The sequence below is a fragment of the Phyllobates terribilis genome, unplaced genomic scaffold (assembly GCF_046119375.1).
Source record: "Phyllobates terribilis strain yellow unplaced genomic scaffold, ASM4611937v1 Scaffold_7__3_contigs__length_470593459, whole genome shotgun sequence".
Lineage (NCBI taxonomy): Eukaryota > Metazoa > Chordata > Amphibia > Anura > Dendrobatidae > Phyllobates > Phyllobates terribilis.
Genome location: NW_027362767.1, coordinates 392,203,537 through 392,230,024, shown reverse-complemented (window position 1 = coordinate 392,230,024; position 26,488 = coordinate 392,203,537). Strand labels below are relative to the sequence as shown.

The following is a 26,488-nucleotide window of genomic DNA, read 5'->3' as shown; positions in this document are numbered from 1 at the left end:
GCCAGCATAATTCTATGTTATGCCTTTTACAGTGAATCAATATCTTGACAAGGAATTTGGAGTTTTATTCTCGGAAAACAAGACTCCAACCGCCAAAGAAAACTTAAGGCATTAATCAGCAAATAATTTTTTACATATTAAGATACAAAAAAAGAAAGCTACATGGAGTCCTAAAGCAGCATTTTTACCTTTACCAATGTATCCCCTTCCCAAAATAATATTGTTACGCAGACTTGGATTTGGGCTTATCATTAATCATCCTCTCTGATCACCCAAGAATCCCAGGGCAGAAATGACAATGGTCATTCTCCTCTGAAAATCATTTTGCTGACAACTGGAAATCTGCCACTCGGGTATTTGGATTTTTTTTCCCAATTCAACGAGTTAAAGAAGTAGAAAAACAAAACTAATTTGCATATACAGATTTAGTGCAAGATTTTGGTCAAATCTTCCAAATTTAACCTTATGACTAAGAAGAATAAATTAGATAATCAGCTAAACAAAATGCAATAATGTGGCCCAGGGCTATAAGGTATAAGTGTGAAATAATGACTACATATTTAAAAAAAATATAAACTAAACTGAACTATTTTACGCAACCACATTAGCCTTATGGTACGTGTTATACACCAGTCTGTTAATTTTACATATTTTCATATTATCAGTCTTATGGCTGTACGCATCAACTGTCTGGAAATGGGCTCCTAATTATGAGTGCAGATTTTTCAAATTTGTAAAAAAATGAACATTTATGAGTTGCTTTCTGGGCATACCTGGTTTAAAGTTAACCCATCTCATAGGAAAATGTAATTTACCTTCAAATATAGGGTTAATTTGCAGGTAAATCACGTTACAATGCTGCTGGGTCGCCATACTGAAAATGCGTCTACCATAGAAAATGAAGTTATTTCCTCCCTAGTACCAATGGCTTTCAGTCATAGAGGCGTTCCCGGAGTGCTACAGTCAATGCTCAGTACTCATTGAGCAGATATTGGAAGTACAACCGAAACTTTGAAGGAAAGGAGATAGCGGGTATTCTGAGCTGCTGATGTGCAATCAAAAAATGAGTTGGAATCAAGCAAATGTGTTGACAGTGTGGTTTTATCTTGAAGCGTTTCGAAGTGTTACAGCTCCTTCAGAAGAACCACAAAGTTCTTTACGGTTCTCATGAAGAAGTTGTAATACTTCGAAATGTGCCGAGATTAAAGTGCATTGTCAAAACCTTCCCTTGATTCCAATTCTTTTATTGATTGCACACCAGTAGTGCAAAATACCCACTATCTCCTTACCTATATTGCTACATTGGCTTTATCCACCAGAGGTTTTGCAGTAGCTGGAACCATATTTATTACTATATCAGAGTTGTGTATTACACAATTTTATCAGGTAAGCGAAACGGCCATTCGAACACCACATTATTTTGGATAACACCCTATTGTTCTTTTCTTGTTCCCTAGTTATTTTCACCCTGAAATTTTGACAGGTCTCGAGCAAGATGCCGGGGCATGCTTATAGCTGCTGCTCGCAGTACAGTGCGGAGACTGTGCCACTCCTTCACTTAGGCAACCGAGCAGCATGGTAACATTATTTACCCGAAGATTAATCCCATATCTGCGGATGAATAGCGTTTTCTGAGATGACAGGTTCCTTTTAAACATCCATCAACTAGGCATATTATACAGATCTATTAAACAAAGACATCATTTCAAAACCAAAGACATGAGCCAGCACACCTGTTTAATGCAATGCGCAGGTGCACATTCACACTCGTTTAAACAGTGTATGTAAATATGAGCTTGATTCTTGCCACTGCACCAAACTAAAATCTTTGCGCTTTGATTATTGTGTGCATTAGTGTCTAAGTTCCACCCAGATTTTGCAGCTTGCCCAGAACTCTTGTAGGTTTGTTTGATTTAGAAGGCCGGGGTGCTTCTTTTGGAGAGGGCTTGTGAACGACTCCATCTGGGGGAGCATTTATATGAGACTTGGCACGAAAAACATAACTTTTTTTTTAAGTAAAAATTAGTATGCAAACTATGACCATGCTGTGACTTTCAGAGAGGATTATGTTCTTCGCTGCCCTTCTGTGTGGTCAGTCAAGAGGAATGCTTCTTCTTAGAATTAGAGGAATGCTTCTTCTTAGAATTAGAATGATAGCATTAGAGGAATCTTTCTTATTAGAATTCCTTAATACAGTAGGAAATGTAATTATAAAATACCCCCTTTAATGATAAACGTTTACATGTTACTCTGAACAATGAAGTGTTAGGAAACAAGGAATTCTTCTGAGTTGGACTCCTTGGCTACCTTTCGTGCAATGTGTGGGAAAGACTAAGTGCAAAACTAAGGGAAGAGGGAGAGGAAGACCAAACATTAGGGAGAGGGGAAGTGGAGACCTCCAGGCAGATCTAATATCACCTTGCCTACCCTAACGTCCCTATATAGGTTCCACACTTATCGCCGAGCAGGACCCTAAGCCTTGGATGACCCTAGAACTTGGCCCTAGATAGGGAGGGGGAGAGGTGAGCACTGGTCAGGCCCCACTACAGACTAAAGACAACAAGGTAGGCAAACAAAAGAGATAAACTTAGCTTGAGCAGAAACCAGAGTAGTAACGCCAACTGTCCTCCAAGGGCACCAGAGAAGAAGCTATCTGACTGCTAGTGCTCCCAGCCTGCACAAAGGTGCATAGAAGTATCACCGGCGATTCCCTGAGTGTTTTTAACTCCCAGGCAAGGGTGTGTCAATCAGCAGCAAGAGGGTGGTCGTCACTAGGTCCTAAATGAAGAAGGATTAAGAAGACGTCTGAAATGCCAAGCGCAGTGACCTTCTACAGCCCGATCCAGGGCGACTGTCTGTTACACCTGACACACCCATGACGCTATGTTACCAACAGATCTGCAATGAAGGAGAGTCATACATGCCAAATCTTCCCAAATGTCTGGAAAGGGTAAATCTTCCAGACTCCCAGAATAGATGGTAAACATACTGGGTGCATACTGAAACCTCCTAAAATAGCACAGTTTTCAGCACCATTTTTGCGCTTAACATGGAGTTGATCCATCACTAGACTAAGCCCTGGCATTCAAATGCACATTCAACCGGTTGAAAGAAGGGAGTGTTAATGCTGTGAATGGGGTGTGGAGGGGTAAGAAATAAAAAGGGCTTGGTAATTGAAGGAAAATGGCATTATAGCACCTCATAGACAAGCAGAAACAAAATTTTTCAATTAACTCGTATCATAAAAAATCATTAAGATCAACAAATGAATGTTCGGTTTCCCATGATTAATAACTTGAGGTTCCCATAACCCCTGATCATTTGAAATCCCATCAGCAGATCCCTTCTAATCAGCATTTCTCAAGAGCTTACAATTAAAGAAGCACTCCGCCCATCAAAGTTTTTATTATTTTAATATATTGCAGTCATTTGGCACTGCGTACTTACAATTGCACACTTTGCCTTTCTACCCAGCTAATTCTTCTCTCATCCTCCTCTTCAACTCCTGACCCAGCTGCTCCCTCCTCCCCCCTGCCAGGGACTTTTGCAGTGATGACTCATGCAGGGAAAAGAGACTTCCTGTTTCTACATAAAGCTTAAAAGGATTCAGCTAGTTTGTTTTTAATCACATGATGTCATAGACCTAACAGAAAAGAGAATAATTAACTGGGTAGAAAGACAAAATGAGCAATTGTAAGTACACAGTGCCATAGAATATGATGACTGCAATATATTATGAAGATAAAAATTTTGATGGGAGTAATTCTTTAAAAGACAACCCTCTTTAAAATGAATGTCCACTTTATGGTCAACCCCTTCTTAATTGAAACAGGGCTCCACTGAAAACAAAAACAGCTTATACTCATCTCCTCGACTGGTGCCATTCCAGCAATGTCAACACTGCATCTGATGGCACTTGCACATGTCACATGAGCGCTGCAGTCAATCATCAGTTTCAACTGGACTGCATTGCTCACACTTTCCCCTAGCGTCTAAGTGTCGGTTGATGCAAGTGTGAGCAAAGCAGCCCATGATCGGCTGCAGTGGTCATGAGACATAAAAGTGTTATGTGATTGCTGGCAGATGCTGAAATGCTAGAACATCACCGGGAAAGTGAGTAAACAATACGATAAATGTATTTATGATTAACAATTTGACAATGTGTATACTATAAGCTGCAAATTATCTTTTTACTGAGAGATGTGATTTTTCCTATACAGATGGGTGCTCAGTACGGACCTGTGTTCACGTTTTACTTTGGGCAGCGTCCAGTGGTTATCCTTAGTGGCTATAAAGCAGTAAAGGAAGCTCTCATTGACCAAGGGGAGGACTTCAGCGGCAGAGGAAAAATGGCTTCAGTGGATAAAATCTTTGATGGATTTGGTATGAACTGTTACTTATTACTCCGTTGAACGACTATTACTTTTTTAAACATTTTTTTTAATCAAGAGAATTTCATAAACTTTCTGCTCTTCTGTACTGGGCACAAGTGCTTTTTTATAAACATTTGTGTGTTATCGGATGGAAAATTAACGGAATGTATAAATATAAACTGCATAGTTGTGATAATAAATCTGAATTTCTTTCACGCAGGAGTTGTGTTCAGTAATGGGGAACGCTGGAAACAGCTCCGCCGGTTTTCGCTTACTACTCTGAGAAATTTTGGCATGGGAAAAAGGAGTATTGAAGAAAGGATCCAAGAAGAAGCTCAGTGTTTAGTGGAAGCACTAAGAAAAAACAATAGTATGATTTTTATAAGATCGTATTAATAATTCTATGACAAACAGTAACAAATCATCAATATTAGCAAGTAGCAACCTCGATAGTTGGGCTTCTCAAAATTTCTTGATATCAGCCAACCCACGGTGATTAAGTGTCGAACTAGCGAACAGATACTACTGTAGATATGCAGCACTGAAAAAATACCACTGGTCAGATTATCTTTTAACTGCTGCAGGACAAAATTCCACAGTTCAGCACAACATATGTCCCCAGAAGTGTCAAACACTACAGTGCAGCACAAAATCCTCCAGTGCAGCACAAAATCCTCCAGAGATGAAAGAGAAGAGTCAAAAAAATATAAAAGTGCAGCACCAATGGCAGCAGCCTCACCTCTGCGAATACCTCCACTCTAGTGGCAACAGAGTCCTCCTTCAATGCTTCCAACACTGGTAGAAGCATTGCCCTCCTTCCTATGCCTCCACCATGAGTAGCAGCATTGTCCTCCTTCCTATGCCTCCACCATGAGTAGCAGCATTGTCCTCCTTCTTATGCCTCTATCACTGGTAGCAGCATTTTCCACCTTCCTGTGGCTCCAACACTAGAAACATTGTCCTTCTTCCTATGCTTCCGCTACTGATAGCAGCATTGTCATCTTTCCTATATCTCTGCTACTACTAGCAGCATTGTAATCTTTCCTGTGACTCCACCACTAGCAGAAGAATTGTCCTCCTTCCTATGCCTCTGACGCGCCCCCTGGGCCGTGGGGTACTCGTAGCCGGGTCGGTCGTTGCTAGGGGTGATGTCACTGTGGCGTTGACCTGGTCCATGACCCAGGGCGGTCAGTAAAAAGGGGGATTATATAGTTTTTTTTATGTATGCATTTCGTGACGCCACCTGTGGTATGCGGCTATAGGTAGCCGCCGCTGCAGCAGAGGTCCTCTGAAGCTAGTGTTTAATGCAGCAGAGTTGCTTTGGCTCTCCACAGGTAGAGCTTAGCTCCAGGGCAGTGTAGAAATGTTGTAGATGTTATAGGTGATGCTGGGCATTGTAGTACAGGGGTGATGGCGCAGTTAATAATCAGTCCACAACTGAATGACGGTTTCCTCTTATGTTTACTTGCGGTGATTAGGCAGACAGGAACACGGGTGCTGGCTAGAAGTGGAAATCCGGGCATCCTGGAAGCAAGTAAGGAATCCACCTCACCAGGTGGAGTTGTAGGCCTTCCCTTTTGCACTAATCTCTCTGGCCCTGCTTCTTGTAGCTGTGCTGTGGCCCTCGTCCCTGAGTACAATGTCCTTGTGCTCACCCGTATGGCAGGCAGCTCAGGCCTTGCTGATGAGTCGCTCCCACATGGCGGTGCTGGGCCCTGTGGTGCTGCTAATCCTCCAGGCGTCTGGTGGGGTCTGGAGACCTGCAGTCTCCTGCCCTCCAGTTTCTGCTGCTGGGCCTTTGGTGCCCCACAACCTCGGACCCTGTGTCCGGTTCTTCCGTGCTCCTATCCTCAGGGGTGAACTTCCGCACAGCTCCACTCGCTAGGTCTTTCCTCTTCAACGTCCTGACTTCAACTCCTCTCACTAACTCTTACTAACCCCGCCTCCAGATCCAGTTGCTAAGGGGAGGAGCTCCTCTTCCTGGTCTAAAGCCAGAAAAGTGTTGCATGCTAGCAAAACCTGATTAGGGGACCCTTGCTTGCTTCCAGGCATGGCATCACCTCTTGGGAGGAAGGCAATGCCACTGTGGCAACCAGACTCCTGGGGTGCCACATTCCCCCCTTGTTAACTTCAGTACTCCCGGACTGAGGATACCTTTTTAAAATTAACAATCAACAATAACAATTCTCATTGCAAACAGTTTACAGAATCTCAAATTACAAAAAACCCAACAAAAATGTACAGCAGTCACTGCGGCGCTTAGTCTTTACGCCACAATCCGGGTAACTGAAATTTGGCTGGTGGGAACCGCATCAACCCACTTTGTGTATCGTCCCTGGGCATGGCTTCAGGGCACTCTTTCGGTGGGCCTGGTCTTCAGCCTTGCCTGCGGTTTATTTTCTAGGCCAATTAATAACTATATCCAACATTGTCCTGACCACACCTAGTCCTGTGGTCCAATTGTCCAAAACTTTAACAAATATATATATTTCTAGCACTATTTAATGATTACAACTATTTATAACATACTCTTTAGTTCTCTTACCCTTAAGTTCCTCCAGCAGGCAGGGAGCTGACCTTTAGTACTCCGGGTCGATCTACGTAGTACATTCGTTGTCACTGACCTACCCTGGTCCCTAGTGTCTACCCCTGGTGTGGTGGGTTCAGTGTGAACTACACTACGGGTAGTCTGAGGTAACACTGGTAGGCTGGGTAATCTCCTACGAATTCTTTGACTCACCCTGGCTACGACAGGTTCAGTGCTAGCAGAGGGTAGATTCTCCTGATCTGCTGCTGATGAAGCATCTATCTCTGGGGCCGACTGGTCTTCCAGATGTTCTGGAGCCTCTGCAGCTTCCGGTGAGGCCGCTTGAAGAAAGGTCAGCACCGGTACCACAATCGCTTTGTTCACCTGCGTCCAGGACTGTCTGAACCGTCTCCTCCACTTTTTCTGTGGGTCATCAAATTTCTGGACTCGTCTCTTCCTCTTGAGTACTTGTTCTCCAGGTGACAAGGGAACTGCAGGTCCGTGCTGATTGTAAGTTTTCTCCTGCTTCTGTCTTGCCTGGGACAAACTTCTCTCCACACATTCTTGCACCTTACAGTATTGTTGCTGCCGCTCTGTATCCCAATCTGCATCTGGTGATGTCGTCTCTGGTGTTTAGACTCCCATGTCTAAGTCGATGGGTAGCTTACCAGGGCTTGCTCTCATCAGGTAAGCGGGTGTACAGTTGGTGGAGTTCACCGGGATGTGGTTATATAGGTCCACCAATTCTGGTAACTTCTCTGGCCACAGGCTACGTTCTTCAAGGGGCAACATCTTCAACAGGTCTATTACCACCTGGTTCATCTTCTAACACAACCCGTTGGTCTGGGGATGATATGGCATCGTCCTGATTTTCTTGCAGCTGTACAAGTTACAGAATTCCTGGAACACCTCTGCTTCAAAGGCTGGACCTTGGTCGGTAAGCACTCATTCAGGATAACTGTGCGGGCGACAAAAGTGCTGTTGGAATGCTTTGGATGCCGTCTGAGCCGTCTGGTCTTTCACTGGCACTACTACCAAGAACCTGGAGTAGTGGTCTACTATGGTGAGAGCGTAGACATAGCCTGACCGGCTTGGGGCTAGCTTCACATGGTCCAAGGCTACCAGTTCAAGTGGTTGTTTGGTGATTATGGGCTGCAGAGGAGCCCTCTGGCTATCACGGTCTTTTCGTCTCAGGTTGCATGGACCACATTCTCGACACCATCTCTCAATTGCTTTCCTCATGCCAACCCAGTAGAATCCCTCACGTAGCAGGACTTCCAACTTCTTCCACCCAAAGTGTCCTGCTCCATTGTGGTACGCTTCTAAGACCATTGGTGCATCCCGCCTTGGGACTACCACCTGCCAGACCAATTCGTGTGTCCGGGAGTTGATGCTTCTTCGACACAGCTTTCCCTCGTAGATGAACAGCTTGCCCTTCTCCTTCCACAACTGTTGGGTCTCCTGTGGAGCATCTGGATCAGGGTGCGAGTCAGCTTGTGTTAGCAACTCCTTGACTAGGCGGACAGCTGGGTCGCTATCCTGCATTTCTGCCCATCCGTGGTGGGGCAATGGGTTGAACGTGGCCTCTCTGTTGGTGGAGCGCTTGTCCCTCATGCAGTGGGAGCACTTGGTCACCCCGTGACGATGAAAAGCGGATAGCTCTATCTCCTCCAGCTCTTCCGGGTCTTCTCCCCCATCTGGCAAGTTGGGCATCCTGGATAGCGCATCAGCATTTGTGTTTTTATGCCCCGCCCGATACTTGATGGTAAACTCATAGTTAGACAGTTGGGCCATCCATCGTTGCTCTAGTGCACCAAGCTTCGCAGTCTCCAGGTGTGTCAGCGGGTTGTTATCTGTGAAGACTGTAAATCTGGAGGAGGCGAGGTAATGTTTGAAGCGCTCTGTTAAAGCCCAGACTATGGCTAAAAACTCCAACTTAAAGGAACTATAGTTGTTGGGGTTCCTTTCCGTGGGCAGGAGCTTCCTGCTGGCGTAGGCAATCACTCTCTCTCTGCCCTGCTGTACCTGGGACAGCACCGCTCCCAATCCCACGTTGCTGGCATCCGTATGGAGTTTAAATGGTTGGCCATAGTAGGGGTAGGCCAGGACTTTGTCTCCAGTAAAAGCCATTTTCAGTCGAATGAAAGATTCTTCTTCTGGTTTACCCCATTTGAATGGAGGTTTCGGGTTCTTGGCCTTCTTGGACTGGCCCACTAGGAGGTCCTGCATGGGTGCTGCTACCTTGGTGAAACCCTTGATGAATCTCCTGTAGTAGCCCATTAGCCCGAGGAACTGCCGCTGACGCGCCCCCTGGGCCAGTGTTGTTTGGGGGATACCCGGAGCCGGATCAGATGGGGGTTGTAGTCTCCGAGTGGCGGTGACCCGGTCCGTGCCCAGGGTGTCAAGCTCAGTGTGTGGCAGTCCTACAGATGTTACTGGATGTTCTTTAGTGTCGACTACGCCACCCGTTGATTTGCGGTCACTACGGCCGCCGCTGCAGCAGGGTCCGCTGAGGCTGGTGGTGTGTGTGCAGCTTCGGGTAGTATAACCCCCAACGGGAGGGGTATAGCCTCAGGGGGTCAGTTGCAGAGGATGGTGGTTGTGGAGGTGCAGTGAGGATGGTAATGAAACTCAGAGTCGGGCTGTGCAGTTCAGGGTTTTTACTTACTGCTTTTGTGTTGGTCACTCCGGCCTTGAGTGACCGCCCGAGCCGTGCTGCGTCCACCAGGTCCTGGACTCGGCCAACCCCCAGGTGATTCTGGAGCATGGTCCTGAGCTCCCTTTCTGACTTGTCCTTCTCTCTGGCCTTCCCCACCAGGGATCCACCTAAGTCCGGCTCCCTCGGGCCTCTTGTTGGTAAAACCCTTGTCTCTGGGTTCCCTGACCCTATTCACGGTTTGCCTTCCGGGTGGATTTAGTGGGTGGTCGTGGCAGATCCTGCCCACGACCTCCGGTCTCTGGCTAAGGATTAGGGCCCTCCACCAGCTTGGGATCCGGTACCCTTGTGCCAACTCTTCACCCTCTGGTCTAATTTTGGGTTCTTGGAGTTCCCTCTTCTCCCCCTCTGGGTCCTTCTTTCTCCTCTCTCTCTCTCTTGGCCTTGGAGCTGGCTGTTGACTTTCAGACCAAACCTCTACAAAAGACCCTGTTCTAAGATGGTTCCCACCTTATATCCTCCCTCTATGTGTGAGCTCAGGTGACCAGCACCCAATGAGCTCCTAGCATTACCCAGACTGCTCCCCCTATCTGCCCCTACACTACTGGGATGTTCCACCCCCCTCCCACTCCAGCCAGGGACAGACACTGTCGTACCTGCACATTTCTCTAGTGGGAGTACCATTGGTCTGTCCCCCGGAAATGGGATGTGTGTAGTGCATGCAGCCTACTGAGCTCAGTTCCACACTCCATCCTTACCCGGGAGTGGAATATCACACCTCTGGCTTGAGGTGCAATACCCCTGTAGCAGCCGAGTCCTCAGGGTGCTACATTCCCCCCTGGTAAATCACAGCACGTCCTCGGGCTGTAAGAGAACAAACATCCAAAACATACAATTTATTTTTTTTTTTCATAAACATAAACATATAAAACATCACATATATTATCAGCAATAAAACTTTTCATATAAATAACATTCTTGTTCCTCCGGCCACGGTGCAACTTGTGACCGGGTAAAGTGCGACAGTCTCTTTAAGAAAAACAACAGTTTCCTATAAAACCGGTAGGGGGCGCCTTAGGAAGCGCAACTATATACAAGGGGAATATGGCCGCTCTCAGTCCTCGGCCAGGTAATGGGAATAGGGACACACGGGTTAACAGTTCACTCTTGTCCCAACGGGGACATATTTAAAGCAGCAACAGTTCACTGTACTCCGATGGGTAACTATTTACAGTCTCTTTACCGTACTTTAACGACGGCGTCCTCCTGCTCCTTCTTTATCTTCAGACCCGTCCGGGTCCTCTTGCTCCTCCTCACACCGCAGCTCCTCCTCCGTCAGGCGATGCACATGGAGGGCGTAGGGTCCTTTGGCACACTTGTGCCGGGTGAAGGTGACCTCGTCCCCTACATACAGGTCACGACCTCTGTGTCCCTCCGGCAGATGGCTTTCTACGTCTCTGCGGGTGACAAAGACGTCGCCGGGGGTATGATGGTCTCTTATGAAGCCCCACCCATGCTGCAGGTTGAATTTAATCACAGTCCCGGTGGTACGGGGACCATGAGCTGCACGGGGATCTCTCCTGGTCCGGCTCTTCTGCTCCGCGCTCCTTATCTGTGCTTGCTGTTCCCGGACCCGCCTCTCTCTCCGCTCCTTCTTGAAGACCTCGAGCTGCTGGCGGCAGCACTCTGCACGCTCCGCTGCGGCCGCCCGAGTTTCCTGAGTGAACCCCATGAGGTCTCCTCCGGTGGGGTCCCACTCAAACTGTGCCTCCTCTAGCGGGGGCTGGGTCCTCCTGACGGGCTTCGGAACCGGAATCAGGGGCTCATCTAGGGGTCTTTCTTTCCGGAGTCGGGGATGGTGAAACTCCGGTGGCCACACAAAGGGCTGCCCATCTGGGCACGTATGCTGGGCGAACAGGTCCTCACCCAGGTGCGGTACTTTAGGTGTTATGGGCGCTGTGGTGGTAGCGGCGCCCGGGTTGACCAGGCCTTGCGACCAGGCTTGGGGCACGCTAAAGGAAAAGGGCACCGTAAGAACGGCGGCGCCCGTGGTTACTCGGCCCTGCGACCAGGCTGCTGGCTCCGCGGAGGTAGGGGGCGCTGTTGGAATGGCGGCGCCCGGGTGTACTAGGCCTTGCGACCAGGCCGATGGTATTTCCTGCTTTGCCGCGCTCAGGGTCGAAGCGCGTGACGTCACAGGGGTCGCGGCCGCGGTTTCCGGTTGAGGCCTAGTCTGCAGCGGTGACGATGCAGCGACGGGCATGGCAGGGGGAATTTCGGGCTCTGCGACGGGGAGCTGGGGCAGGTACACGGTTTCTTGGCTCGGGGTAGAGACGTCCCCTTTACCTGCCTCCGTCCGTTCAGCTCCCTTCTTGGCGCCTTCTCCGGCCTTCACTCCTCCTGCACCATCCTCAGAGGCGGTCTGTCTCCTCGTCTCGGGTGGCGTGCTCCGCTGACGGGTTTCGGTCTGCTGGGCCATCTCTCGGCTCCACTCCGCCAACGTCTCTCGCTGCACCCGGGCCATCCTCCGTGCGAGGCCCTCCAGCGCAGTCTGTGCACACTCCCGGTCTCGGTGGAGCTGTGCCAGGACCTCCACTAGGCCTAGTGGTGTTGTGGCTTGTAGCAGGCTCCTGACCACTGGGTCGGTGCTGCCTGACTCTCCCTCCATCTCCGGGTAGGCTTTCTCTGGACTCCTCTCCAGACTTCTTGTCTCCGGGTGCGCTCTCTCCAGACTGCTCCAGGCGACACCCATCTTCGCTCTCTTTTTCTGTCTCCGCCCACATTGAAGGTGGTCCCGGGGCAACTTTGTGATTGTCAGTTCCAGGGGCAGTTCTCTCACGCTGATGCACACTTCCAGCATCACAGTCTCTGTTGGTGGGCGCGGTTTCCGCTTTTGGCGCCATTCTTCGACCTGGCCCACGATGGGAGGTGGCCTCTTGCCACCCTCTGGCACGCCCATAATGGCGTCCGCTCTTCCAAGGCGGGAAATCTTTGGAAATGGCGGGAAAAAGCTGCAAATGGCGGACAACCGGCGGGAAACGACCTGTGATGGGGTCCGTTGGCGGGGACCCTCCGGAACCGGCGGGAGACTTCTTTCTAAGGTAACGGTGAACTTCTCTTCAGGCACGCAGTACCCGGTTGTTGCGGGCACGTTATCCTGCCGACTACGCCAAAGTTGACGCGCCCCCTGGGCCAGTGTTGTTTGGGGGATACCCGGAGCCGGATCAGATGGGGGTTGCAGTCTCCGAGTGGCGGTGACCCGGTCCGTGCCCAGGGTGTCAAGCTTAGTGTGTGGCAGTCCTACAGATGTTACTGGATGTTCTTTAGTGTCGACTACGCCACCCGTTGATTTGCGGTCACTACGGCCGCCGCTGCAGCAGGGTCCGCTGAGGCTGGTGGTGTGTGTGCAGCTTCGGGTAGTATAACCCCCAACGGGAGGGGTATAGCCTCAGGGGGTCAGTTGCAGAGGATGGTGGTTGTGGAGGTGCAGTGAGGATGGTAATGAAACTCAGAGTTGGGCTGTGCAGTTCAGGGTTTTTACTTACTGCTTTTGTGTTGGTCACTCCGGCCTTGAGTGACCGCCCGAGCCGTGCTGCGTCCACCAGGTCCTGGACTCGGCCAACCCCCAGGTGATTCTGGAGCATGGTCCTGAGCTCCCTTTCTGACTTGTCCTTCTCTCTGGCCTTCCCCACCAGGGATCCACCTAAGTCCGGCTCCCTCGGGCCTCTTGTTGGTAAAACCCTTGTCTCTGGGTTCCCTGACCCTATTCACGGTTTGCCTTCCGGGCGGATTTAGTGGGTGGTCGTGGCAGATCCTGCCCACGACCTCCGGTCTCTGGCTAAGGATTAGGGCCCTCCACCAGCTTGGGATCCGGTACCCTTGTGCCAACTCTTCACCCTCTGGTCTAATTTTGGGTTCTTGGAGTTCCCTCTTCTCCCCCTCTGGGTCCTTCTTTCTCCTCTCTCTCTCTCTTGGCCTTGGAGCTGGCTGTTGACTTTCAGACCAAACCTCTACAAAAGACCCTGTTCTAAGATGGTTCCCACCTTATATCCTCCCTCTATGTGTGAGCTCAGGTGACCAGCACCCAATGAGCTCCTAGCATTACCCAGACTGCTCCCCCTATCTGCCCCTACACTACTGGGATGTTCCACCCCCCTCCCACTCCAGCCAGGGACAGACACTGTCGTACCTGCACATTTCTCTAGTGGGAGTACCATTGGTCTGTCCCCCGGAAATGGGATGTGTGTAGTGCATGCAGCCTACTGAGCTCAGTTCCACACTCCATCCTTACCCGGGAGTGGAATATCACACCTCTGGCTTGAGGTACAATACCCCTGTAGCAGCCGAGTCCTCAGGGTGCTACACCGCACTTCCTTGATAGTGGAGGGTCTGGGCCAGTCCTTGATCACGGTGACTTTTTCAGGGTCTGGTGCTACACCTTCAGCGCTTACCACCTGACGTGGGTACTGCACCTTGGGCTTCAACAGGTGGCACTTGACGGCTTTACCTTCAGGCCAAAACCAGAAAGGGCTTCGAACACCTCGGCCAGGTGCTCCAGGTGGTCTTCATATGTCTTTGAGCAGACAATTACGTCGTCTAGGTACAGCATGACGGTTTCAAAGTTTTTGTGTCCTAGGCAGCACTCCATTAACCGCTGGAAGGCTCCTGGGGCAGAGCCCTAATGGCATGCATTTGAACTCGCTGAGGCCCATTGGTGTTGTAAACGTGGTCTTTTCTCTGTCCGCCTCTGCCACAGGAACCTGCCAGTACCCACTGGTGAGATCCAAAGTGGAGAAATAATTAGCTGATCTCAATGCGGCTAATAATTCCTCAATTCTGGGTAATCGGTAGGCGTCCTTATGCGTAATGCGGTTAATCTGCCTGTAATCAACACACATCCTCATTGTACCATCTTTCTTTCTAACGAGATCTAATGGAGCTGCCCAGGGGCTACAACTATCTAACTATGTAACTATCTCTGATCACCCCAGCCTCCTTCATCTCCCGTAACATTCCTTTGGCACATTGATAGTGAGCTGGGGGTACTGGCCGGTACCTCTCTATAATGGGCGGATGATCTCCTGTGGGGATATGATGTTGAACCCCTTTTACCTGCCCAAAGCCTAGTGGGTGTTTGCTGAAGAATCGCTCATATTCTTGGACCACCCGGTATACTCCATGCTTTTGGTGCAAAGGGGTGGAGTCATTGCCCACTTGTAGCTTCTGACACCAATCCTCCATCTGCCCCTTGGAGCCATTATCCTCTGCCGGTTTGGACGGAGGCAAGGGTTCCACTGCCTTTATTGCGTTGCTACTGACAGTGAACAGCTTAGCAAGGGTAGCATACCGGGGTAAATTGACCTCTTTAACCGCACAATTCAAGATGCGTATTGGTACTCTCCCCTTGCGGACATCGACTACCCCCCTGGCTGTCAAGATGGTGGGCCTACTGTCAGAGTACACGGGTTCTACCAGGGCCTGATGATCTTGACCCCTGAGACCTATTGCTGCCCGACACCATATTAGCATTTCACTCCTAGGGGGCATTGCAATGGGGAATGGATCACTCATCCTGACACTGCCAACTTCTCCACCAGACAGCTCTACCTGTTGTCTTTTCATCAGAGCTCTGATTTCCTTCTGCAGAACTCGCTGCTGACTGGAACTGGCAGTCTCTGCCACCTGTTGTAACAAAAGAATAATTTCTCTAAGACAATTTTCTATCACATTGGTGCCTAAGGTTATCATGGGGTGACTTTTTTGGCGATCAATATCAGCAATAATCATTCCTTGTGATGGCAATTCTACTTTGCCAACTTTTATGGTCACCTCTTTATACCCCACCTGAGGCAAGGGCTGACTATTGCTGGCATAGATACTAAGATGTTCATCTTGACGGCGGGTAATGTCTGAATCAGTCCAATATTGTTTATAAAGGATTTATGGCATCATTGTCACCTGGGACCCAGTGTCCAGCAGTGCGTTCATCGGGAGGCCATCAAGCACGACAGGTTGGACCGGTCGTCCACCCACGTACTTGTCTCGCCAGCTTTGTGGGCCTGGTCACCTTACTCCTGGGGGTTGGCCCTCTGCCCCAGGGGTTGCTCGTTTAAATTACAGAATCTTGCGTAGTTCCCCCCTTTTGCCAGCGGCGGCTGATGGGTTGTCCGTCCAGGTCGTAGCGATCGCTGTTTCTCCCTCTGGTCGGTGGGATTCTTCTCTGTCGCCGCCACGGGACGTCATCTGGACTGGAAGCCAGCTGGATCTTTTCCTTTGGAGACACTTGCATGGCCTGCACGGTTTTGGTTAGTGTAGCCACACTTTTGGTCAGCTCCTGGACCTGAAGGCGTAGGTCTGCAGACAGGTCATTGTCTAGAGTCTGCGCGTCAGCCTCCACAGGTGCTGGGGGAAAGGACGCCACCTCCTGGTGGTATGTGATAGCTGGACGCCGGAGGGATGCAGTGCCACCTGGGGTTGGTTCTCGCAGCACCCGGATGGCTCCGTGTTTAAATTGCACAAAGTCCAAATCAGGGTTTTGCAAAGCCATAATGCGCAGCTGTGTCCTGCGAGCGCCAGACAGGAGCCCCTCAATAAACTGCTCAGTCAGCAATCTGTCCTCATCTGGCACACTGTCGGGGTCTACCTGTTTGATGGCTTGCAGCGCCTCCTGCAGGTTTAGAGCATAGTCCCGTACACTGTCCTGCACCCTTTGTTTGCACCCGTAGAACTTCATCTTTATTTCTTCTGTGGTGCGGGTGTCAAAGGTATCCTTCAACCGGGCCAGTGTTTCGTTGACAGTGCCTTTGTCCCTGCCCGGCCAGGAATTCACCTCTCTCTGGGCTGCACCGATTAGCTGGCCTATGAGGATGCTGACTTTTTGCTCCTCAGACAGGAGGTACTATAGGTAGCCGCCGCTGCAGCGCAGGTCCTCTGAAGCTGGTGTTTAATGCAGCAGAGCTGGTTTGGCTCTCCACAGGTAGAGCTTAGCTCCAGGGCAGTGTAGAAATGTTGTAGATGTTATAGGTGATGCTGGGCGTTGTAGTGCAGGTGTGATGGCGCAGTTAATAATCAGTCCACAACTCAATGGCGGTTTCTCTTATGTTTACTTGCGGTGATTAGGCAGACCGGGACACAGGTGCTGGTTAGAAGTGGAAATCCAGGCAGCCTGGAAGCAAGTAAGGAATCCACCTCACCAGGAGGAGTTGTAGGCCTTCCCTTTTGCACTAATCTCTCTGGCCCCGCTGTTTGTAGCTGTGCTGTGGCCCTCGTCCCTGAGTGCAACGTGCTTGTGCTCACCTTTATGGCAGGCAGCTCGGGCCTTGCTGATGCGTCGCTCCCATGTGGCGGTGCTGGGCCCTGCGGTGCTGCTAAGCTTCCGGGCGTCTGGTGGGGCCAGGAGACCTGCAGTCTCCTGCCCTCCAGTTTCTGCTGCTGGGCCTTCGGTGCCCCACAACCTCGGACTCCGGTGTCCGGTTCTTCCGTGATCGTATCCTCAGAGGTGTACTGCCACGCAGCTCCACTCCCTAGGTCTTTCCTTTTCAACGTCCTGACTTCAACTCCTCTCACTAATTCTTACTAACCCAGCCTCCAGATCCAGTTGCTAAGGGGAGGAGCTCCCCTTGCTGGTCTGGAGCCAGGAAAGTGTTGCATGCTAGTAAAACCTGATTAGGGGCCCTTGCTTGCTTCTAGGTATGGCATCACCTCTTGTGAGGGAGGCAATGCCACTGTGGCAACCGGACTCCTGGGGTGCCACATCTCCATCACTGTTAGCAGTATTGCCTTCCTTCCTATGCTTCTGTCACTGGTAGCATCATTGTCCTCCTTCCTATGTCTACTCCAGTGGTAGCATCATCATCCTTCTTCCTATGTATTCATCACTAGTACCAGCATTGTCCCTCTTTCCACCACTGCCCATTGTCAGCAGCATTGCCCCTTCTAATCCCCCAACTGAGAGTAAAATTTGGGGTCTTCATAATTAAATGTAATATATAAATACATTTAATCAATTATATAATTAAAGGACTTTGTAGCTTTGTAAGTGTAGCATTCAATAATTTTCCCATAAAAGACTTTGTGTCCCATCCAAGATAGGATGGTAATCCAGAGGTGTCACCTAAATATAATGGGCCCACAGTACTTGATGCTATCATTGTTTATTGAACCGATTATTAGTTTCTTCATAATCAATCGACTTTTCATATAAATTGTTAAGGTTGTAAGTCAACCCTTGTCAAATCAATGCTTCTATCAAGTCAGCATGAATAATTATTGTCTTAATGTCGTTTTTATGTCATGGACTGATGAATTAATTGTATAATTTATTGATATCACTTATTACATCTTAACTGATTCCTTAAAAATGTAAGCATTGCAGCCGAGCAATCTAAGCCAATAATTATCAGTACTCAATCAATGGAAACCATATACTTATAATATGGAGATTTTTAGATTGTTGTATTCATTTTCACCAACAGGAAGGCCCATAGATCCTAAAAATATATTGCCTCAGGCTGTCTCCAATGTTATCTGCTCTGTCGTCTTTGGAAACCGCTTTGAATACGAAGACTTGAAATTTCTGAAGCTCATCAATCAGTTTAATGAAATTTTCGTGCTTATGAGCTCAACCTGGGGCCAGGTATAGCTGTCCAGAATATTGATATTCTTGATATCTTAGATATAAAGACACATAAAGAATAAGATTATTCTGTTGAATCATTGCTTCTTCAGAGGATCATCTAAAGCTTCATGAGCTTTGTCTCCTATACCTGTCTACTATATTTGTCTACTATTCCAGCTTTGTCTACTATACCAGTCATAATACAGATATCTTCTTATTGTCACACTGCCTTTGGGCATCTTTAGGAAGTAGGGTTTGGGTACAATTACTCTGTATACATTATAAGTATGTAAGAGGTGGAAGATCCCCCAATCTAATCTATGCTGTCACTCCAACATTGCCCAACATTGGTTGCATCCCCTTTAAGAGACAGAAGATGATTGCAATGATGGCTGCTGCTGTACCAAGCAAAACTACAGAAGATAATTATAATGGGTGCAAGGGTTCCAGATTCACCTGGGCCCTGCATCTAAGTAGGACATGATAGGTCTTCATATGAGAAGACCAATATCATTAAATACTTTGATAGTTGGGGGCCCTGTTGGAGATATTTGAATTGGAGGGTGCTGCCCAACACCACAGTTGAGAAAGAGGCCTCTGAGGATAAAGGAGAAAATGCCAAAGTGCAAGGAGAGAATTTGTTGGTTCCTGGGAATGAATGAGTCCTATGTTCAAAAGAAAAATAGAAGAGCAGCCAATATTAATGCTCATGGTGGTTTCCTGCTATGTGGCTATGCGCCCTTATGGTGAGAGCATCTCCCTGCTTGGGGGGTGAGCACTAAGTTCCACAGAAGTGGCAGTGAATGGACCCATTGAATAATTATGTAGAACATAGATGAGATGCAAGTGACCAGGGATATGAGCGTGCCGGTAAAAGATAGAAGTCCACTCGCCTGATATTCTTGGGTGTTTGGCAAGAGGGATAATGAGTCTCTCCACTAAATATCTGTTGAATGGAATAATGCAACCAAATAGCACAGAAAAGGAGAGAGGCAGAAGCTTATGGTTGTCTGAATAATGGAGAGGGAAGGAAGGAGAGGGAGATTTGTCTCTGATGGTGCTGCCAATGAAAAATTGGTCCAAACCTGACTAGGCCTAAAAGCCACCTGACTTACCATGTAGGCGAGAGCATGCACACCACCTGCTGCCATGGTAAAATGTGTAGTAAGATCAGATCTGAGATTCCAACAAATATATTCAGAAAGGAAAGCTCTCTTCGCACCAGGTCCCAGGGCACAGAGCAGGCCTGAATGATGTGAATGCAATGGTAAGAAAGGAAGTTGTCTGTAGTGATTAGTGAACAATGCAGTAATCACAGCTGTTAAACCTTCCTTGGTGCTAGTTCAATGCAGCTGGGAAGGACTATTGACAAGGTATAGTGAACAATGCTCTGGAATTATGTGTGAGAGGCTGAGTTGTTGGTCAACCTAAGTTGGTGGTGTATCGTATGGTGGTTCTTGAATGAGTTCTGCAGTATGTTTTCCTCAAAGACATTGGAGAATTGTGTCTTCAATAAGTTTGTGCCTTATATTATATTATGCAGTGATCATGATTGATAGTGGACTAGAGACACAGTTGTATCCATGGTCAAACAGTGAAGGCGATTGAGATTGTGTCTTCGCCAGGTGGACATAAGAGTTGGTCTGTGACGCTGGAGCACTTGATGAAAGAAAAGCTACTGAAGTGTGCCCAAACAGAGATAACCCCGTATTTATTTTCGGTACCTTCGTAGAGCCTGTGCATGCACATTCAAGGAATATTTTTTGAAGATATAAAATGTATTGAAACATTGATTGTAAACAAAGAGTTAGTTTTTTTTTAGATTACAAAAAAAAAGATCTAAGGTCTATGACTGATCAAATACAATTACAAGGATACTCACTGGATAGCTATATCAGTGACAACTATTTGCAAGCTCTCAATAATGAATACATGTTGTCTTCAGCTGCAGGAATTGATTCCTACCATTATGGACTATGTTCCTGGACCTCACCAGAAGATCAATCCCATCATTCAGAGGCTGATCGAATTTGTCGCTGAAAGAGTCAAGATAAATGAGGCATCAATAGATCCAAATTCCCCAAGAGATTATATTGATTGTTTCATCGCCAAAATGCAGCAGGTATCTATTACCTTCTTCACTATTAATTGATATCATTTTAAGGAATATTAAAGATTTAGGACTATGCTGGAGATCAGTGAATAGTTGTAATGAATAGAACAAGTCTGTGATAACAATGGTTATTTCTATCATTGAAAAGAGTCTCATCAAAATAACAGTGGTTATGTCCGTAGAATCCCTATTCCATGTGTCCTAAAAAGACATGTAAATGGACCAATCTCTAATACAGCAGAGAGCCGACACAAAGGACACCCCACCCTTATTGAACTTAAGTGGAAATAATCAACTGCTTTAAGTTTCCTTTAGGGCAGGCAGCCAGGGTGAAGGAAAACAAACCTGCACCTTTAAATTGATTGTTGGTAGCCTAATTTTAGGAGCAGGTTCTCCCATCTGGACATAATGAACATAACTTTTTTACTCCCTGAAGGTGTTTTCTGACTATGCTTTGGGTGTTTTTGGTTGGAAAACTTCTTTACTAACTGTGCATAAAATGTAATAGCATTTGCATTTAAAGAAGCACCCCATTCTAAGTTTTTATCATCTTAATATACTGCAGTCATCACAGTATATAGCACTGTGTACTAGCAATTAATCATTTTGTCCTTCTACCCAGTTAATTCTTCTCTTTTCCATTAGGTCTATGAAGTGATTAAAAACAGACTAGCTGAATCCTTCTAAGCTCTATTTAGAAACAGGAAATCTCTTTTTCCTGCATGAGTCATCATTAGAACTACAATTTTACATCACTACAAAGTCCCTGGCAGAGGGGAGGAGCCGATCAGTTGGAGCAGGATGTGAAGAGGGGAATGACTCATGCTGGGAAAATTGACTTTGTTTCTACATAGAGCTTAGAAGGATTCAGCTAGTCAGTTTTTAACCATGTGATGTCATAGACCTAATGAAAATGAGAAGAATTAAAGGGGTTGTCCACTACTAGGACAACCCCTTCTTAAACTAAATGTTCAGCCCCGATAAAATTCAAAAACTATACTCACCTCCCGTGTCAGCTGCCATATGGTGACTCTGTAGGGCACCATTATTTATGGTAGGGATCCTGTAAGGGGTTAGACTTTACAATGATTTATTGGCCCTTAGAGTGGTTTGTCATGATTGTGCAAATATAAACTGTAGGGCACATTGAAAACTAAAACTATAGCCTATGGAAATGAAGGCAAAAATTACAGTGGTCTCTCAAGAAGCAATAGGTGGTCACATCAATCTCTTATAGAGGGCACAAATTTTATAGACTTAACATGGAGGTAGCAGACATTCAAGCACTCTCTTCGAGCACACAATGCATTGTTGTGCTGTTCTGAACATCCAACTCTCATGAAGGGCGCACAATGTCGCGGTTGTTCCCTCTTTTCAAGTTCCCAACTCCCAGTTGGCTACCCATAGCAGATAGTAAGAAAATTCTTACTAGACACGTTAGTCTGACAGTTGTTAGCAACATAAACAGTAACTTGCTCTTTGTTGCTACATCATGGCTTTGTACAAACATTAAATAACCACTCGAATCTTTGGAATGATCGTGACTTGCACACTCCCTGGATACCGTGGCAACCCTTAGTGGCTTTTAGGGATGAGTGGACCTGTGGAAGTTTGGATTCGTTGGGTTCAACCAAACTTTACTCCTAAGTAGTGATGAGCGAGCATGCTCGTTACTCGAGATTTACAAGCATACTCGGGTGTTTTTTCCGAGTATCTTCAGCGCCCTCGGGTGTTATGTTTCAGTAACTCCATGCTCATGATTTGCGACTGTTTGACAGCTTTAATACATGTGAGGAATGCCTGTTTCTTAGGCATTCCTCACATGTATTAAAGCTGTCAAACAGTCGCAAATCATGAACACAGAGTGACTGAAACATAACACCCGAGCACGCTGAAGATACTCGGCGAGCATCCGAGCATGCTCGCTGAAAGGGTTAAAAGAACATACTCGCTCATCACTACTCTTAAAGTTCAGTTCTGGTTCTAGAACAGTACTAGAACTTTAACCAGAACCCAAACCCCATAGAAGTCAATGAGGACCCAAACTTTGATGTTGTGAAATTGCTGTAGCAAGGGCCAGGGGACTTCAAAACAAATCAGATCTCTATCTCGCTCTTTCTCGCACTCTCCCTCTCTCCCACCGGAACTCCAAACACTAAAACAGACTTCTGGGAGAATTCTGTGTTCAGCGTTCAGTACCGATGAAACTTTCCTCTATTGTACCCCGGAGTGGTGAATTAACTAGCGAGCACTACTCTTCTCATTCACTTAGCTAAATATTCTACTGCATCTGCACTATTGATGAATAATTACTTTATTGCACAATAAATGAACCACTTTGGATCCTGACAAGGGTCACTGCAGCAGCTCCCATTTTCATTTTTCAAACCATCATGGGTGTTGTGGTCTCAAAACGAACACCATTCGGTGAGTAAAACCACTAATGTGAACAGATGTTTGCCCTATGTAGCGCTATTTCCCACATAATATTGAGGTCTGGCTATAACGCCATCGGACCACACTATACAATACATACTCTTGCCCACCAATATCCTGCCTGAAGGTATATGACTTTATCAGGGGGTACATCCATGACATAATATACTGTTTTAAAATATATCTGCAAGGCAAAACTGCCCTGTTAGTAAGTGAGGGTCTATCGGGTTGGACTAATATAATTAAATTAATAGCGTTGCATTGAGGAGGGCAGGTAAGGCTCCAATAAGACACACTCCCTTAGTAAAAATACAGAAGATACAGAATTAAGCTAGAAAATAAAATCCTAACTAGAACTGATTCAGGAATAACACAACATGTATATTTTTCCCCGTAATGTGGCCTCCCTATCTTTGGATGCAGATTAGGAAATATCACAATGGAGGATTATTATAGCCTTTATACTGAGAAGATTCTTGATCTCATCGAATGAATGGCAGGAAACCGGTTCCAGACTAAACACACCACACCATATGATATACTTGGAGCCAAGAGGCAAACACTGTAATGATAACATCACAGAACACATAAAAAATGTTATATGTGGCCCCTTAATCACATCGATTCACAACAACTATGTTAAATATCTTTATGCTATGAGAACGATCCATAGAGACCGACCATGTAGCTATCATGGTGTCCACTGGAGAGAGGGGTCCTCTTACAGTGGATAAAGAGAGGAATGTGTTCTTCACAAGATCTGCATTAATAGGAAGTGAAACAAGTTGAAAATGTGAGCCATAAAGTTGAATGACGCACAAGAGTTACAGTAGAAGTGTGTTAATGATGATGTCAAGCAGCAGCTAAAAAGGACCTTATTTTTATCATATAGAATCACAATCCTCTAGGTACGCGTCTAGAGATTTTAAGCCCAATCTTTAAATTTTTAGCAGATTATACAAACGCTGCTGATTTTCCAATTCTGTCTGTTATGGACAGCCACAGACTGCAGAATTATCGATGGATGAAATCCATGTATTTTTATATTGCAGGACAATGAAAACCCTACTTCTGAATTCAACATGAGAAACCTATTGTTGACAGTCCTCAACTTGTTCTTTGCTGGAACAGAAACAGTCAGCAGCACATTACGGCATGGATTTCTCATCCTTATGAAATATCCCGAGATACAAGGTGAATACCATAGGTGCAATGTACTAGATGGCTTGTGTTGTGTAAGTGATCTACACAGTATAGCCCAAAACCCCCAGCTGATCACAGTATTAAGACTGAACAGTTCATGTGGCCAATAATTAACTAATTGTAGATAAGGAAGCTATTTTTAAGTTTGGTTTTGTACATTATGACCCAGAAAATGTTAATGAACATGATATCTAAAGTACTAAAACATATAATTGATGAAGATAATAATCATTATGTTTATTCTAGAAAAGTTACATAAGGAGATAGACACCGTGATTGGCCACAACCGAAGTCCAAATATTGAGGATCGGAGCAAGATGCCCTTCATGGACGCAGTCATTCATGAGATCCAGAGGTTCAGTGATGTTATTCCAATGAATGTCCCACATACTGTCATCAAAGACACCACATTCAGAGGATTCTCCATTCCAAAGGCAAGTGATGAGTGAGCAAGCTGCTTAAAAAATGAATACTTAAATGTTTTTTTTCAAGATTTTACTTAGATGTAACTTTGATGTCCCAATGAAGCGAACAGAGCCAAGTGGTACCTGGTTCAAGTGTAAGAGGGTGTGCCGCAAAGGATGAGATTCCCCAGCGATATATGGCATTTGTGTCCAGAGACTGCCAACTGGTGTCTAAGCAGCATCCTGCGGAACCATCAGGAAGAGGAAGAGTTTCGGGGAGGAAGGGTCTCTATGGAGCATCAGGTCATGTGGCCTTGATGATGCAGTTCCCCAATGTAAAAGGTCAGAGCAGCAAGATGGGGAGAGAATTGGCTCCAACTGGTGAAATGAGCAGGACGTGTGTGCAGGGGGACACTGAGGCCGAGATCCCGGAACAAGCCAGAAGTCCTGAGTCAGCGGGTCAGGGTGTGCTGTTGGGAAGAATCCAGATGCCTCCCGCCAAGGTCCGTGAACCAGACCACGCCAGTCAAAGCCTGAGGTCCAGATTCACGCCAGGCAAGATCCGAGAACCAGTCTGCACCATTCAAGACCCATGACCCAGTCTTTGTTCGCTCTGACCCGATTGATGCCCATCGAAGGTCAAGCACTGTAGACTCAGTGGGGAACCAACCCAGAAGTGGACGTCTGTGGGGGTGAATCAGAGGTGCGAGTGAGCCGGGCCGTTACTTCTGGCACTGATGTACGGTACATGGTGAAGTCTGGAGTAGTGCAGCAGATGGGAAAAGAACCGGTCTGTGGGAGAGAGGCCCAGAGAATAGAGCTAGACTTTGTCAGAAGGACTTGCGGCCTCTCGGGAAGAACTGGAGACCCTCGCTAGGGCCTAAAGAAAGAGAGAGGAACATTGTGATAGAACTTTATAACTTTGTGGACACTCCTGACATTGGAAATTAGCTAGAAAATATAGAGAATTTACTATAAGAATCCTAGTGTGCTGTTATCACCACTGAATATTGCATGCTGTATTTATACTCTTTTATATTTCATATCCTTTCTGTTGAACCATTCCTTCCCTTTCCCACATCAGAGTAATAAACAGTTAGATTTGTTACTTCCTCCTTGCTCATATCTGCGTGTTGCATCCCGTTTACAGTCACATGTATGTCCAGTGCAGTCCAGTCACATGTATGTCCAGTCCAGTCCAGTCACATGTATGTGACTTTGTGAAGTTTTTTTTCTGTAGCTCTAGAAGGTCCATTCTTTAGTCAAGTGTGAGAAAAAGAGCATGAGATCTACAACAAAGCCATTATTTTCTAAGTCCAATTGTGCTCTTTGTTACTCTGGAGAAACACTAAAAGGTATAAGGACATAAGCCCTCTCCAAAAGGGGTGCGACCACTGATCTTTACCACTATAGTTTAAGGCCATTGGCTCTATGAGAATTGGGAATTAATGTCCTCCCTTGCCCAAATAATATGGAGAAATTGTCTGTGATCCACAAATTGTATAGGCTGCCATACATAATCATGCCAAAGCTCAACAATCAGGTCCCATAGAAAAAGAAGCTAGGTTGTAGGGGCTGAGGAATCTGCCACACATCGCTTATACCACCCTGACAAATGCCCGTTTTCTTTAAAAGGAAAAGAACCTCAAACCAAAAAAGGTCAAGAACCAATGGCTTTTCATTGCGAACATTTCTGAGCTCCATGATTAGCCTGTGAAAAATCTAGATTTGGATCCTCCAGAAAAAGTAGCTCAGTTATGCGAAGGTGAGGAACTTGATGGCCCCACATACGAAAAAAAAATCATACTGAAACGTATACCAACCTAAAATAGATACAGTCTGAAAAGATTGAAAAAAGAAGAGCGTGCGCTCCTTACTTGTCAAGTTGGTTTACCATTCCCAATTAATTTTCAGTCACCAACCCAGTCATTTCATAGATTGGGCAGGATCCATTTTTACAGCATTGTACAAGTAGACCTGATCCCCTATACCAGGGGTCTCAAACACGCGGCCCGCGGGCCGCATGCGGCCCCTGAGGCTGCTTTATGCGGCCCGCAGGCACAGACCCCTTGATGATCCTGACCAGGTCCAGGAGGAGCCGCCGACAGCAGCGCTGCATTGCCGCACACAGACTGTTTCCCAGCACAGCATTTCCAATG

At 46.8% G+C, this 26,488-nt stretch overlaps 1 protein-coding gene across 2 annotated transcripts in view; it reads left to right on the top strand.

Annotated features, from left to right (window-relative positions):
• Positions 1–26,488, top strand: part of LOC141153251 (cytochrome P450 2G1-like) — a 69,250-nt gene that overhangs the window by 34,306 nt on the left and 8,456 nt on the right. For both annotated transcript variants that reach the window (XM_073637956.1, XM_073637957.1), the window contains exons 2-7: positions 4,221–4,383; positions 4,594–4,743; positions 18,031–18,191; positions 20,119–20,295; positions 23,775–23,916; positions 24,172–24,359. In XM_073637956.1, the coding sequence (XP_073494057.1) occupies positions 4,221–4,383; positions 4,594–4,743; positions 18,031–18,191; positions 20,119–20,295; positions 23,775–23,916; positions 24,172–24,359 (981 nt within the window). The remainder of the gene's footprint in view (positions 1–4,220; positions 4,384–4,593; positions 4,744–18,030; positions 18,192–20,118; positions 20,296–23,774; positions 23,917–24,171; positions 24,360–26,488) is intronic.